The 12,983-nt window shown below is 48.6% G+C and overlaps 1 protein-coding gene across 1 annotated transcript in view; it reads right to left on the bottom strand.

Moving 5' to 3' along the window:
- The window catches only part of rbm19 (RNA binding motif protein 19), a 216,902-nt gene extending 204,552 nt beyond the window's left edge, over nt 1–12,350 (bottom strand). Inside the window, 5 exon segments of the mRNA XM_055655605.1 lie at nt 2,697–2,883; nt 2,985–3,023; nt 3,697–3,822; nt 6,770–6,952; nt 12,191–12,350. Of these exon segments, the coding sequence (XP_055511580.1) occupies nt 2,697–2,883; nt 2,985–3,023; nt 3,697–3,822; nt 6,770–6,952; nt 12,191–12,226 (571 nt within the window). The 5' untranslated portion in view covers nt 12,227–12,350.
- Between the last annotated feature and the right edge of the window lie 633 nt (nt 12,351–12,983).

Below are 12,983 nucleotides of genomic sequence, written 5' to 3'. Positions count from 1 at the left end.
AACGTTAAATCCTACTCGTACGTACTTTATTAGACAAGTATGTTTTGCAACACACGAGGAATTTGATTTGCCATTTAGTCATACTAATAAAAAGCAACAAGACACACAAAATAAATGATAACATAAACATCCACCACAGTGACTGCTCCACATTCCTCACTGTGATGGAAGGCGAAAAAAAAAAAGTCAATCTCTTCCCTTCTTAGTCCTCCAGCGGTCGGGGGCCTCTAACCTTCCATTGACGGGACGATCTTACTCCTGTAACCGGTGGCAGGCCTCCTCGTTGGGGCGATCAAGCTCTTGCATCGGGAGAGAATCTCAGCTCCTCTGCGCTGGCGATCTACCTCAGGTCAGAGCTAGTCGAACATCGTGCGGCTTTTGGAGCTTCCCGACTCGGTCTCTCCCGAGACTGTGAGCTCCTTGGTATTATAGACAGCAGGCCGCGGGTTAAGAGCTTCGATCCCATGTAAGGCATCGGCTCCGATGGCAAGTCCACGCCCATGACCCGTAAAACAATCGCATCGCCGGCAAGATAAGAGATGAAATAAAAGTCTCCCCCCCCCACCACATAAAACAAACCGGAGAACATTTACACAAACTTTATAAACACATTAAAAATAACAAAAAAAAAACGAAAAGTACAGAGAGACTGTTGGCGAGGCTGCCATCGAAGCGCCACCCAGTGGATAAAACTTAAGTTTCAGCATAAAACAAATTCCCAGGTCACTTTAAAGAAGTTTTACCCTTTACTTGACAAACTTAACAAGTTTTTAGAGATTTTTGAAAATGCTACTAAAGCTTGTTAATCAACTAAGATGTCTTTCCAATTTATCAAATTATTTGAGATTTCTTTAGCCATTCATTTCCATTTAATGAGAAAATGAATACCACTGATCGTCTTTGTAGCTAGTGCAGACTTAAGTATTTGGCATTTAGCCCAAGCTCTTCCTCTGGCATCCAATGCCCGTGTGCAAATACAAACTGGTCTAATTTCCACATTCCCACACATATGTTGAGATATCAAAAGTTACTAAGTTATGCAGAATAAAGATGGCAAATACTGAGTTTTAACACCAACACATTGGTGTTAAATATGAATCGTGAACTATATTTCCACAAATTTATCGTACATTTGGCAATGGAACATGGCTTCTTGCACCACCATATCTAATTGCGTTTTTCATGCGGTTTTTGCCTAATCTCTTGTACAATTTAAGTATTAATGCGCTGTCTAGGACTATATGTCTGTGACACTGGTGCAAGCCAGATTTTCATTGTACTAGTACCCAGTGCTTCCGCACTTCAACATTTTTTTTCCCTGAAATAGAATTCCAAATTACCTGGATTTCCCGACCCGGTCAGCCGTCCCCAACTGCGCATGTGCGATTGCCGCCCCAACTGCGCATGCGCGGATACCGGGCCCACAGCACATGCGTGGGGAGTCGGCATCCCTACCACGTCACCAGCTTCAATTGTGACACGGCTGACGGGCCTCCCCCAACTGCGCAGGTGCAGATGGTAGTAAATATACAGGTACATATTTTTTTTCTGCAAATCATCCCGCGGGCCTGATTGGAACCCTTGGCGTCTTCCCGCGAGTGTGCAGTTGGAGCGGCAGTCCCACATGTGCAGTTGTGGAAGGCTTACCGGGCTGGGAAATTTCCTGCAATGTCCTGAAATTATTTTATTTCCCTAAAAGTACCCCAAGACAACCAGAATTTCCAGAATTTCTGGTAATTTCCTTCACAGTGGAAACACACCCAGTACCCCACCATACTTGTGCATATAACAACTTTGTTTCACTTTGTTTGAAAAATTGTCGGAAGTGGCGGCGCTGCCCTACAGCTGCGGCTCGCCTGCAGTCCATTTGTCTTTTTTCTTTTTTTTTGTTTTCTTTTGTCCCGTTGTTACAGTTTATTTTGGTTTATTTTAGTTGTGTATGTGTGGGAGGGGGGGGGGGGGGGGAGAAACATTTTTTTGACTCTTCCTTCGGGGGGATGCGGCCTTTCTTGCCGTATCCCCCGTCTCCGTCTGCGCTGAGGCCTATCGCAGAGCTGGCGGCCTCCAACTGGGACTGACCTCAAGGCTCCGGAAGCAGAGCCAGGACTTACCAACTTCGCTGGCCGACTTCGGGGCTGCGATGGAGTTGCGACCCGACTTCGGAGCTTCGGTAGCTCGGCCGCAGCCCCAGTGGTCTCGGTCGCGGGCCAGTGGACGACGTCATCGTCGGGAGCTCGCAGGTCACAGGTTGGTGACCTGTTTTTCCGGAGCTCCCGCAACAACAGCTTCCTCCGCTGGACTTGAGGGCGGCAGCTTCGACCGTCCCAGGCCGCGGAGTTTGAACCGGCCCGTTCGCGGAGCTTGGATTCAGCAGCGCGGGACTTCCTTACTATCGGCCGACGGGGTCACAACATCGGAGGCATGGATCACCTCAGCGCAGAGGGAGAGCAAGGAGGGAGGAGACGAGGACTTTGGGACTTTTGCCTTCCATCACAGAGAGGAGGTGCCTGGTGGACTCACTGTGGTGGATGTAAAACTGTGTTGAGTGTGCGTTTTGTTATTTATGTTATGTTATGACTGCATGCTAAACCATTTCGTTGTACTGAAAAGTGCAATGACAATAAAATTGAATCTGAATCCGACTTGACTGTTAAAATCTGACCTGTTTACTGCAATGCAAGGCTATAAGTGTTTACCTTTAGTTCCCTTGATATCATCTTCCTCACTCAGTTCTTCGGAATCATCTGAATCGAAGTTTAGATAATCATCTACCTTTCTTGCCTCTTCCTTCTTTCCAGATAAAGTGTCATTTGTCCAGGTTGGTACTTTGCAACGTTTCTGATGTACAGCAAGAAATTCTTCAAAGTTGCTATCTTTCTTCAGCTTTAGAAAAAAATAAGCCAAGTCACATTTCTCACATGAGTTATTAGATAATTTACTGATTGAAAAACCAATGTATTCCAAAACATCAAATTTTTACTCACAGATTCCAGCTCTTCAATGGCAAGTTTATTTTTCTTATCCTGTAACAGCAAATGGAAATCTTTTCACCCAGCCACAAAACCTGAACGTTAAAAACCCTTCATCGCATTTGGCTGGCTAATTTGGCCCTCAAAACGGATAATGAAATAATGCAATGCTCAACCTCTACCACAAGATGTCAGCAAAACGCTTATGTAGAAAACATTCAAATATAAATTTCAATTAGGCTTTAAATTTTTCAATTGAAATATAATATTTTTAGTCCTTCTGCTTATTTCTAAAACCTTAATAGTTAAGATAAACTGCTTGATCTATTGTTTCCTCAACAGCAACCACAGATTGTTAATTGATGTTGACCCAAACATTAGAAATCTAGCTCAGTAAAACACTTTCATTCATCAGTTTCATTATTTTTTAAGAACAGGATTACTCCTCTTAAACCTTTATCAAACCACGAGAAAATAATTTCTCAGACCAAAGCTGTAACTGACAAAAGCAATAAAGGAAACCTACGCCATTCTGCTCAAGAAGGCAAGAATATTATAATAAAAGCAAACCAGTCAAATGCTTATATTATATACATTAAACATTCCTTATGCTCAAACTAATAATAGTACTTTTGAATTGCACTTAGAACAGTGATTTATTACATTTTAAATTCCTTGAAATGTATTCAAATAATGGCAGAGGATTTACAATACATTTACTGTGTACCTTTAGCTTGTTTTGACCTTCGTGGTCCTCTGCCATTTTTGATGTTTCTCCAGTTGAATTTTTTTGAGAGTGTTTACTCCATGGTTTGGGCAATCCTGGATCCCCAAATGATTTACAAAACTCTACCTACAAAAAAGAGTTTAAGTATTAGCTCATAGTTACTCAGTGAAATTTTTCCTTGCATCTTGAAGGCAAATTTGAAATTTGGCAGTGGTCAAATTCATATCAACGTCATAAATAGTATGTAAATAATTGTCATCATTTTGTTTGGTTTAAGACACATACCTTCAAAATATTTTCCTTGATCTCCATTCTCTTTGTCCTATGTTCACACCTTACACTTCCTTATCTATTTCCCTCTCTCCGGAACATCAGTCTGAACAAGGGTCTCAACCCAAAACATCACCCATTCCTTCTCTCCAGAGATGATGACTGTCTTGCCGAGTTACTCCAGCATTTTTGTGTCTCTTTGGTTTAAAACAGCATCTGCAGTTCCTTCCTACCCATCAAAAGATTATCCCCATCCACCAAATCGAGACGAGTATGTATATCACCAGCCATTTCACCGAACATTTGGTGATAATCCTACCTATTTTTTTTTTATTGCCTTAGGACACTGCAATCGTCAATACAACAATATACAGTAGTCTCAAGCATACTAATGTAACCATTGAAAATGCCTTTTGAGACAACTCTAGAATATGGGAGCAGCCCATTCAGCCCTAATTTCCAAAATAATTTTTTCTTCTTATGGAAAGAAAATTTAAATTACTACTAGACCAAGTGCAGACCAGTTGGGTCTGTTCCCCCAACGGGCGGTTGTGGGGCGGGGGGGGAGCTGGCATGCAGCATCACACACTAAGGGGGGGGGAGAGGAGGGGGGGGGGGGAGAGAGGAGGGGGGGGGGGGGGGGCGCACTACTCTCTCTGCAGAGCCTTCTTGTCCTTGGCAGAGCAATTCCCAAACCAGATGGTAATGTTCCCGGACAAGATGCTTTCCACCGCCGCTGCGTAGAAGCACTGGACGATCCTCGGAGACACTCTGAATTTCCTCAATTGCCTGAGGTGATAAAGGCGCTGCCTTGCCTTACTCACGAGTGCTGAGGCGTGCGATGCCCATGTCATATCCTCGGAGATGTGGACGCCCAGATATTTAAAACAGTTCACCCTATCCACAGGATCCCCATTTATCCTCAATGGAGTGTACGCCCTCGGATGATGTGCCCTCCTAAAGTCCATGATCAGCTCCTTCGTTTTTTTTGATGTTCAAGAGGAGGCTGTTATCCTGGCACCAGAGTGCTAGACCAGCCACCTCCTCCCGGTAGGGCTTCTCGTCGTTGTCAGAGATCAGGCCCACCACCACAAGTGTGTAGGATAGTGCAGGTGTATGGGATCGCTGATCAGCACAGATTTGGAGGGCCGGAGGGCCTGTTTCTGTGCTGCATTTCCAAACTAAACAACAAAACTTTAGCATATCTCTTATTGAAAACTGTGTTTTAAGGCCAAAGGTTATATTTCAGTCTGAAATATGAAATTTGTCCTGGGGAAGATACTCTATAATGTCCATTAAGACAATAGATTAACATGAAATTATTTTATTGAACACAGAGAGGGGAAAGTAGAAGGTAGACACAAAATGGTGGAGTAACTCAGCGGGTCAGGCAGCATCTCTGGGAGAGAAGGAATGGGTGAATTTTCGGGTTGAGACCCTTCTTCAGACTGATTGTTTAAGAAAGACCTGCAGATGCTGGAAAAATCGAAGGTATGAAGGGTCTCGTCCCGAAACATCACCAATTACTTCGCTCTATAGATGCTGCTTCACCCGCTGAGTTTCCCCAGCATTTTTGTCCACCTTCTTCAGACTGATGTCAGGGGAGCTGAGGGGAAAGTAGATTTACCCAAAGTAGCCACAAATTGAAGGTGATATTGAGTAATCAGCTAAAAGGTTCATTATTGTATTGTTTGGTTTTTTTCCAGAAGTTGTATGAAGCAGTTAACAGCATGACTAAAGGGCCTGTCCCACTTACGTGTCCTTGGCACGCAAATTACGCGACATTGTGGTCGCGTTGAGGCGCACGGGCATCATATGGCCGCGCGGGGCCGGTCCCACTTTGAAGCGCGGAGGAGTATGTAGTTGTGCGCGACATCGCGCGGGGCTCCGAAATTTTTGTAGTGAACAAAATCTTCGTGTGCCAACGGCCTGTCGCGGAGAGGACGACCTAAGTGGGACAGGCCCAAGACCCTGGCGCGACGCAACGTCTCGCCTTCAACAGCAGCAGAAGCAAGCAAACGATCGCCGAACTCGGCCTGGGGCTCACGGCCGTTGCGGTCCGAATCCGCCCCCACATCTACTCCCAGAGCGGGGCCAAGAAAATTGAAGATAGACACAAAATGCTGGAGTAACTCAGCGGGACCGGCAGCATTTCTGGAGAGAAACAATGGGCGACGTTTCGGGTCAAGACCCTGAAGAAGAATCTCGACACAAAAAGTCACCCATTCCTTCTCTCCAGAGATGCTGCCGGTCCCGCTGAGTTACTCTAGCTTTGTGTCCATCTTCAAATGACGTCACGCGTTCCAGACGGCATGTAATCGCGCCCGACCTTCGCGGAACCGTCGACCCTCAACGCGACCACGAGGTCGCGTAATTTGCGTGCCAAGGACACGCAAGTGGGACAGGCCCTTTACTTATGCATAATATTAATCAGATCAAATAACTACAGCATGAAGTGTGAAAGCCATTAGGAAAGACTCCCTTTAAAGATGCCTTTACTCTTATTATCATGTGGTGTATAATCTAGAAAGTGAACTTACTGTCAAAATGCTACTGAAAGAGGTCAACAGCAAGAAAAAAAATCTAGTATTTTGGAAATAACACATTTCAATGCCAAACAAATCAATCTTACAATTTTTGAACGAATAGTCAGAAAAATGCCTGACCCAATGGTGATTAATGCTCAGAAAATGACCGTTGAAGATTGAGAGGCCTCACAAAACATTAAACCAGCTATACAACGGCAACCAGAATTTAAGATCATATTTTTTGTAATAAATTAACAATATTCATGCATACTTACAGCAATCCTGGAAGTGTCTATGTAGCTTTTATTGAAATGTTTTAAAGCAGTTTGTGCTTCCTCTTCTGTTTTGAATCCAACAAATCCAAACTTTCTAAACTTTCCATTTTTTGCAAATTTTAATGTGCAGTCTGTTAATGTTCCAAAGGCACCAAATAGAGATTTAAAGCGTTCGTCTTTCATCTGGTAAATGAAAAAAATATCTATAAACAACCCAAGATCAAGCAAGATATACATTTGTCAAGAGGAGCACTTGAATTGCATAGGCATAGAGCAGGGGGTCCCAATCTTTTTCGTCCCTTTTACCCCTGCAACTTTTCAAAAGTAAATTTACCTCCACCCTGTTCTGTTCAGTAATTTAGGTTTACACTTCGACCATAACAAAGCAACCATAAAGGGAAATTTTAAAATACTGTTTTTAACATTATTATTTTAAGTTCCAGAATCAACAAATTTACCCCCTGGGGGTAAATTTACCCCAGGTTGGAAACCCTTGACATAGAGGGTGTGCTTTACGTGCTGGATGGTGGGGTTAATACAGATGGTTGCACACTGGTCAGCATGGACATGTCGGACCAAATGGCTTGATTCTATGCTCTACGATTCTAATATGCTAGTTGTTACAGAGACATCATACACACTTCACACCTTAACTCTGGGAAAGCAGCATTAGCCCAGTGATTAGATATTCTGCACCAAATCTGAGAAAAATAGGAGGAAGGGGGGGGGAGAGAGAAGGGGGGGGGAGGGAGAAGGGAGGGGGGGGAGGAGAAGGGGGGGGAGGGGGGGGGGAAGAGAAGGGGGGGGAGAGAAGGGGGGGGAGAAGGGGGGGGGGAGAGAGGGGGGGGGGGAAGGGGGGGGGGGGGGGGGGGGGGGGGGGGGGGGGGGGGGGGGGGGGAGGGGGGGGGGGAGGGGGGGGGGGGGGGGGGGGGGGGGGGGGGGGGGGGGGGGGGGGGGGGGGGGGGGGGGGGGGGGGGGGGGGAGAGGGGGGGGGGGAGTGGGGGGGGGGGGGGGGGGGGGGGGGGGGGGAGAAGGGGGGGGGAGAAGGAGGGGGGAGGGGGGGGTGAGGGGGGTGGGGGGGGGGGGGAGGAAGGGGGGGGGGGGGGGGGGAAGGAGGGGGGGGGGGGGGGGGAGAGAGAGAGAAAGAGGGAAGAAGGGGGGGGGGGGAGAAGGGGGGGGGAGAAGGGGGGGGGAGGGGGGGGGGGAGAAGGGGGGGGGAGAAGGGGGGGGGGAGAAGGGGGGGGAGAAGGGGGGGGAGAAGGGGGGGGAGAAGGGGGGGGAGAAGGGGGGGGGAGAAGGGGGGGGAGAAGGGGGGGGAGAGGGGGGGGGAGGGGGGGGGGAGGGAGGGGGGGGGGGGAGAAGGGGGGGGAGAGAGGGGGGGGAAGGGGGGGGAAGGGGGGGGAGGGGGGGGGAGGGGGGGAGGAGGGGAGAAGGGGGGAGAGAAGAAGGGGGGGGAAGGAGGGGAGAGAGATGGGGAGGAGGTGAAAGAGGGGGAGGGGGGGAGAGAGAAGGGGGGGGGGGGGGAGAGAGGGGGTGTGGGGGGGGGAGAGATAGGAGGGTGTGAGGGGGAGAGAGAAAGAGAGAGGCGAGAGAGAGAAAGAGAGAGAGAGAGAGGGGGGGGGGAGAGAGAGGGGGGGGAGGGGGGAGAGAGAAGGGGGGAGGGGGGGGGGAGAGGAGAGGGGGAGGGGGAGAGAGAAGAAGGGGGGGGGAGAGAGAAGGGGGAGGGGGGAGAGAGGAAGAGGGGGAGGGGGAGAGAGAAGGGGGGTGGGGGGAGAGAGAAGGGGGAGGGGGGGGAGAGGGGAGAGAGAAGGGGGAGGGGGGAGAGAGAAGGGGGAGGGGGGAGAGAGAAGGGGGAGGGGGGGAGAGAGAAGGGGGGGGGGGGAGAGAGAAGGGGAGGGGGAGAGAGAAGGGAGGGGGGGGGGGAGAGAGAAGGGGGAGGGGGAGAGAGAAGGGGGAGGGGGGAGAGAGAAGGGGGAGGGGGGGGGAGAGAGAAGGGGGAGGGGGGAGAGAGAAGGGGGGGGGGGAGGAGAAGGGGGGGGGGGGGGGGGGGGGAAAAAGGGGGTGGTGACAACTTTTTTAACCGGTCCGTTATGTTTGGTTCTGAAAACTACTGTTTACATTTTTTTTCCCCAATGAGCCAATGAAATTCATCGGTCAGCACCGGCGGCAACCTACGACCTCCTGGCAACTCACTACCACTGCACCTACGTCACAAGAATTCACGCTACTCTCCATGGCATCAAAATTCTGATCGCCGCTAATTTTTCAACATGTTAAATGAGCCTTGACTAGCTGCGAGAATGCGGGAGCTATTCACCACCATACAGGAAACACCCCGGCGAACATGTGGCGACCTCATAGTCTCCTGTAGTTGCGTAAGTGGGACAGGCCCACAAGGTTCACTGCCTGCAATCTTAGCTGTCGCTGCAATCATTTGTTATTTAAGGAAACTCTGTGCCCTTTATCCCTCACGAATGACATGAACTGAATGTATGACCACTATGTCAATAGGAACAAGCAAGCATACATTTCTTTAGCATACCAAGTTGTAAATAGCAAATGTTATATCATGGAAGTGTTATAAATTATACTTTACAGATATCTTACTCTACTTAATTCACTTCAAAGGTCATTTTCCTAATATAATAATTTCCACATAACACGCAGGTGAATTGCAAAGCAAGTTAAGGGGAGTGTAGCTGACAATTACTAGGTAAGAATTTTTGTAGGAATGAAGATCAAATTGATTGATAAAATCATTTGCAGGTAAGAAACAAAAGCCAAGGTAAAAAGTCATCTTATAAATCAGATGTAGCAAATTCTATCCTTCTGAATGACAAATTTCACGATAGACCAGACCATCAGAAAATTAAGAATAAATCAGATGAAATTGAAATTTATTTTCTAATCTTGAATAACCTCATCTAAAGCTATTATTCAATCGTTTCGGTTCTCTATGCAACTCCAACACACTCTAAGATAGTCGCTTATATGCCTACACATGAAAAATGAATTTCACCTCACCCATGTGTATTTGACAATAAACTAATCTGAATCGGAACTTCATCCTCCAAAATACTGCTCGCAATTCCCCAACACCAAGACTTCAGTCTAAGCCTGGAGAGGACTCCTGTCTTGTGGAACACATTCTGCCTGGTTCCTTTATCAAAGAGGACGAGCCCCAGCTCCTCCAATGACTACAGACCGGTGGCACTGACTTCACACATTACAAAGTACCAGGTGAGGCTGGTGCTCACTCACCTGCGACCCCTGGTTAAACCCTCCCTGGACGCCCCGCAATTCGCTTAACAAAGATGGGGGTTGAGGGCGCCATCAAGCACTTGCTCCATCGTTCCTATGTTCACCTGGATAATCCATGAAGCACTGTGAGTTATGCTTTTTTACTTCTCCAGTGCTTTTAACACCGTCTAACCTGCTGAGGAGCAAACTGATGAAGATGCGGGTGGATGCTCCATTGGTGTCCTGGATCATCAACTACCTGACTGGACGACTACAATATGTCAGGCTACAGGACCGTGTCTCATATGTGGTAGTGAGCAACACAGGGGCCCAACAGGGGACGATCCTTTCCCCCTTCCTGTTCACCATCTATGCCTTCGACAACAGGTATAACTTGGATTCCTGCCATCTGCAGAAGTTTTAAGATGACTCTGCAATTGTGCAAGGGAAGCTGAATACAGAGGTGTAGTCGACAACTTTGTTGAGTGGTGTGGGCTGAATCACCTGCAGCTCAACCCCCGTAAGACAAAGGAGTTAGTGGTGGACTTTAGGAAAAAAGGAACACCCCTGTCCCTCGTCTCCATCAATGTTGTGGATGTGCAGTTTCCCAGGGAATACAAATACCTTGAAGTGTACCTGAACAGGAAACTGGACTGGTCCAGGAAAGCTGAGGTCCTGTACAAGAAGGGACAGAGCCAAATGTAATTTATGAGAAATCTCGCTTCTTCAACATCTGCAGTAAGATGCTGCAGATGTTCTACCACTGCCATCTTCTTCGTTGTCGTGTGCTGGGGCAGCAGGGGGAAGGCCGTGGACACCAATAGGATTAACAAACTCATCAGGAAGGCTGGCTCTGTCCTGGGGGCAGAGTTGAATTCATGGGGGGTGGTCTTGGAGGGGAGGATGCTCCTCACACTGCAGCCTATCTTGGTCAATCCAGCTCACCCCTCCATGGCATACTGGTCAACCTGAGGAGTACCTTTAGCAACAGACTGGTTCCACCAAGATGCAGTACAGAACGCCACAGGAGATCCTTCTTCCCTGTGGCTATCAAATTGTATAATTACCCCTTCTGTCATGGGGTAGACTGACTCCCCACCCCCCACCCTCGGCTCCCCAATCTTTGCACATCCCCAATCCTTTCAACTCGTCACTTTAATTTCATGTTTCATGTAGTTTGTGTTTTACGACTGTTGACGGATGAATTTCCCTCCTGGGATAAATAAAGTTCTATTGTATCGTAATTCACAGATCATCCCCATCTGTGCCATCAGACCTACATTATTGAGGCATGAGGATGCTGGAATCATGAGCTAAAATAGCTCAGGAGGAACTGTCCTCTGCTGAATTGTGCAGGCACTTTGTGTTTTGCCACAGACTGATTGTTCCAAATATCGCCTGTTCACTTCCCTCCACAGATACTGATTGCCCACTGTGGAGTTCTCATCTCTGTGACCTCTTGCAATACCCACACAGACCCCTGCACTACTCTAAATCCATCCAGGAGCCAGGTGAAACCTGTGGTGGCAGCCGTCTGATTTCTCTCCTCAGGCCCCACAAAGTCACAACAAATTCCCTCTCCTCCTGCTCCCGAGGCTGGCCGAGCCGTAGACAGGACATACGAAGCAGATGACAGACAGATTGTCCTGAATAAGGGGGCCCCATCTGAAACACCGTCTGTCCATTTTCCTCCACAGACGCTGCCTAGACTGCCGTAGTTTCCCCAGCACTTAGGGGTTTTATTTTGCACAAGACCCACATTAGTTCTCAATTTCGACATTCGTAACCTGCGTTCAAATTCCTCCACCGTGGGCTGTTCAAATGCATAAGTGTTGGAAGAAACAGTTCAATAGGGTCAATGTCCCCACTGAATCCTTACTTGCTGAGGGTCAGGCTGTTCTGAGGCGCCTGGGGACCGCCGGCCACGCTGAAGGTGCTGTAGCAATGCAGACCCCGGTGGTGATCTAAGCAACTAACCCCCTCGCTACTCCTAACACCCTCCTCGTCACTACTACTACTACTACAACCCCCCCTCACCCCACTACCCCCTCGCTACTGCACCCCTCGTCACCACTACTACAGCCCTCCCCCCCCGCGTTACTGCTAGCCCCCTCACCCCACTGTTGGCCCCACTACCCCCGCGCCGCTACGACTGCCCCCGGCCCCATCTCCATCACCTACCCCACTCGGCAGGTTCTTGACGATGAGCCGCGACATCCCGCCGCTGACTGACGACCCCACGCGCTGCCTGCTCTCACACGACCACACGACCGTCTTCCCAGAACGACTCGCGGCGGGCGGGCGGGACGGCAGACGGCGAGGGACATTCCACGCACGCGCGCGCTTTCAAACCGAGACGGTTGGACGTCCCCGGCGACCGTTAGCCGATGCGCCGCACGAGCCGGACCCCCCTCGCCCGCGCGCGCAACCCCATGGGGTCCCACCTCAGTCTGACATTCTAAACACATCAGTTGAAGACCACACTGTTTTATATATATAACAATAATAGTGCAAAGACAAAAACAATGCTCCCAAGTCCATATAGTTTGGATGTTTAAGAAGGAACTGCAGATGCTGGAACATCGAAGGTAGACAAAAGTGCTGGAGAAACTCAGCGGGTGCAGCAGCATCTATGGAGCGAAGGAAATAATAGGCAACGTTTCGGGCCGAAACCCTTCTTCAGACTGATGTAGGGGTTTCGGCCAGAAACGTTGCCTATTTCCTTCGCCCCCATATAGTTTGGAGTTTATTTGGAAGTTGTCGTGTTTAATAGCCTGATGGTTTTTGGGAAGAAGTTGCTCCTACCTGGTTGAAGAACCTGATTGTTACTGTTTTCAGGCTTTGCTTCATTCTTCCCAGTGGCAGGAGAGAAATGAGAGTGTAGCCATGGTGGTGTGGGTCTCTGATGTTGCTCGCTGCTTTTTTGAAGCAGTGATTCCTGTAAATCCCCTCGATGGTGGGGAGGTCAGTACAG

This window comes from Leucoraja erinacea, chromosome 25 (assembly GCF_028641065.1).
Source record: "Leucoraja erinacea ecotype New England chromosome 25, Leri_hhj_1, whole genome shotgun sequence".
NCBI lineage: Eukaryota > Metazoa > Chordata > Chondrichthyes > Rajiformes > Rajidae > Leucoraja > Leucoraja erinaceus.
Note: the sequence above shows the minus strand (reverse complement) of the source record. Positions and strands in the feature narration are given on the sequence as shown.